Raw genomic sequence first — 3097 nt, forward strand, 5'->3', positions numbered from 1 at the left:
GACGCCAGCCTCAACTGCGGGCCCGACAGATCGGCCGGCGGACAGGAGAAAGAGCCCGAACAGAGTAACACGCAAGTGGCGCGAGAGGCTCTCGGTGCCAGTGAGAAGGAGCAACAGCCAACCTCCCACGGCACAAACGAACCGATACAGATGTCCGATCAAATGCAGGTCGACTCCCATCCCCCTCCGACGACCGCCCCCGACACCTTTGGGTCGACGGATAATACCACCACGTTGATGAACACATCCACCGTCGCCAGTCCCGGTCCCATCGAAGACTCCGCGTCCCAGGATGGTGATCGTCCGCGTCATCGCGACGAGGCAGAGCTGTCCCAGGACGCCAGCAACAAAGCCTTCTCCTACCCCATGCCCAATCCAGGTATCAGCGACCCGCGTCGCGGCCTGAGTCTGCCTTCTTCCGGGTTTAATAAGGCCGGGCAACGGTCCCCATCCGCGAAGAAACATCGCTGTCCGTACTGCTCCACCGAGTTCACGCGACATCACAACCTCAAAAGCCATCTCCTCACTCATAGCCAAGAGAAGCCTTATGTCTGTCAAACGTGCCAGTCTCGCTTCCGCAGACTCCACGATCTCAAACGACATACAAAACTGCATACGGGCGAGCGTCCACATATCTGCCCCAAGTGCGGCCGTCGCTTCGCTCGCGGCGATGCTCTGGCTCGCCACAACAAGGGCCAAGGCGGTTGTGCTGGACGCAGGGCCAGTATGGGGAGTTACGCTCCGGAGGATGAGTACGGCGAGGCGGGAGCCCATGCCGGTGCGGACGATGCCATGGATGGGCTCATGTATGCGGAACCGGAGCGCATGGATGAAGAGGATGAGCGGCGGCTCAACATGCCGAGTATCAAGAAACACGACATGTCAACCGACTCTATTTCCCGCTCAGACACGGTGACGAACTACCAGCCGCGGCAACCGAGCACATACCCCCCGATTGCCGCTGGTCGACCTTCGCCGGGAGGGCTCTATCCTCCTCCGACCAGCCATGGTGGCTCGAGTGCTTCGGCTTCGCCCATCTCGCAACCGGGCAACCTGACCTTCCCCCCTCCCGGACAACCGTCAGGAGCGTCAGTCTTCCAACCCACCAATGTCACCGATAGCCCAAAGCCCCTTTCTCCCAACGGGTTGACCTCGCATCAACTGGGACATGGACCAGAGAGTCTCCATCGCTCCCATTCTCCGGGCATGGCACAGCCCTTCCAGCAACCACCCTATGCCAGACCATCTCAGGCCCCTGTCACGAATCACACTGCGCCTAGCTTAGGTCTTCCTCCGCCCCAGCTTCCTCCGCCTCCCGGCATGGGCTCGTCGGATTCGCGCTTCGCCCTGCAACCGGGCCCCAAGCATGCACCTTCTCATAGCCACTCCAGCAATCACGGCGGGCCCCTCCCGTCCCCGGCGGGACCCGAGACATCCGCAAACAACGGCGCGCATCTGCCAATTCCCCACGACTCGAGCTATGTGGAACAAGCGCGGGAACGCGAAGAGAAACTCTGGGCTTATATCCGTTCTGTTCACGATGAGGTGAGCAGCCTCAAGACGGAAGTGGCGGCGTTGCGGTCGCAGCTTGCGACGTCGAATGCCAACGCGCTCCCAACACATCCCGCGCATACGGCGCCACCTCCAGCCGACCCTACTCCCGCCAACGCACAGCGATGAAGGCGATCCTGACTTCATTCATACGTGTTCCCTTCTGTAACGCATAACGAGAGGCGAGAAGGGTCCATGACCCAGCTCTCGGATTAATACCCCTGTGTCTGATTTACTTTCCTTTGATATGTCTCCTCTCTGTCATGATCCTTTCTACGTTTAATCCCTGGCGAGATTCCGAGTATATGTAATGAGATAGCTTCAATTGAATCCAATGAAGGCCTGCTGAAGCAGGCTTGGGTTTGTCATCTGCGGTCTCATGCAGCTTGGACTTTTCGCCTCTGCCTTCGTCCTTGTTATTTTCTTGTATTTCTGCTTCCACCGGGCGATCGGGGGATGGTGTTGGCCACGTACAGGGTCATTTGGACTTTTCTACTTTTCGACGATGTTATTCTTTCTGACCTTGGCTTTCTTTTGTTGCTGTTGATTTCTGGGAGCAGGGAGTCCTGGGACAAAATTTATCTTTGTGGAAATATCCTCTTGACATGTGTATGGACTCGGATGGTATGAGCTTGTTGATATGATACCTACGGAGTACCTAAGTATACCGACAGTAGATTCACAATACAATACACATACACCTCAATGACTTGAATATAGCAGCAGTCAAGTCACGACCTTGATTCCGCTCTCCCAGCCCTCCTCTCCGCAGTCCATCCGATAAAAAGCCCCACGTCCGCGACAATAGCCTTGGGCACTCCGCCCATCGTCCAGCTCCGCTGTACCCACTGGGGGATCGCCCCGCCCGCCTCTGACGTCGTGGCCATCGTCCACTCGACACGGCCATCGCGCCGACGCACGCGCTCGACACTGGCATACGACGCAAACACCGTCCGCCGCGACGTCGCCGCGGCGATCTTCTCGCGCAGCACGCCCGGAACAGACTCAGACCGCGCCGCGAGCGGGATCTGCACCGTGACGAAGCTGTCCTCACCCTCTCCGTCGCGGTCTGCGGTGATCGCAAGCACGAGGAACGAGCGCGGCGCGATGAGCACGGTTGGGTGGAAGGTGTGCGTGATCAGGTTGACTGTCCCCATCCCTATCAGTACATTTCACTCCGTCATGCTTGAAACAATATTAGGGTAGACTAACCCTGCATCTCAACCCCCCTCCATCCAGCGACATCCACCTCCGGCCAACCCAGCAGGGTGTCCACGGCAGACACGCTGGGCGTGTAGGCCATCTCGTTCTGGGCATGGTTGACCCTCAGGCCGGCGCGGAACTCGTCCCACGCGGCGGAGCCGGCGAACGGCGCATCGTCGTGGACGCTTGTGCGGCAGGCCCAGAAAGCATTGCTTGGACTTCTGGTTGTTGGTGTCGGGGATGGTGCGTGTGGAGAGCGTGACAGGGGCGGTGGACGGTGGGGGAGAACCGTGGTTTTGGATTCGCGGTGGAAGGGTGGTGGGGAATGTAGGGACAGGAAATG

At 58.9% G+C, this 3097-nt stretch overlaps 2 protein-coding genes across 2 annotated transcripts; one reads left to right on the plus strand and one right to left on the minus strand.

Annotated features, from left to right (window-relative positions):
- Nucleotides 1-150: 150 nt before the first annotated feature.
- On the plus strand, nucleotides 151-1680 carry ATEG_04274 (C2H2 zinc finger protein; the record flags this gene model as incomplete). The annotated part of the gene is made up of 1 exon (XM_001213452.1): nucleotides 151-1680. The coding sequence occupies one exon, from the start codon at nucleotides 151-153 to the stop codon at nucleotides 1678-1680; it is 1530 nt and encodes a 509-aa protein (XP_001213452.1).
- A 602-nt stretch (nucleotides 1681-2282) lies between these two features.
- Nucleotides 2283-2854, minus strand: ATEG_04275 (SRPBCC family protein; the record flags this gene model as incomplete). Its single annotated transcript, XM_001213453.1, has 2 exons — nucleotides 2283-2698; nucleotides 2764-2854. The coding sequence occupies 2 exons, from the start codon at nucleotides 2852-2854 to the stop codon at nucleotides 2283-2285; spliced, it is 507 nt and encodes a 168-aa protein (XP_001213453.1).
- Between the last annotated feature and the right edge of the window lie 243 nt (nucleotides 2855-3097).

Source organism: Aspergillus terreus, genomic scaffold (genome assembly GCF_000149615.1).
Source record: "Aspergillus terreus NIH2624 scaffold_6 genomic scaffold, whole genome shotgun sequence".
Lineage (NCBI taxonomy): Eukaryota > Fungi > Ascomycota > Eurotiomycetes > Eurotiales > Aspergillaceae > Aspergillus > Aspergillus terreus.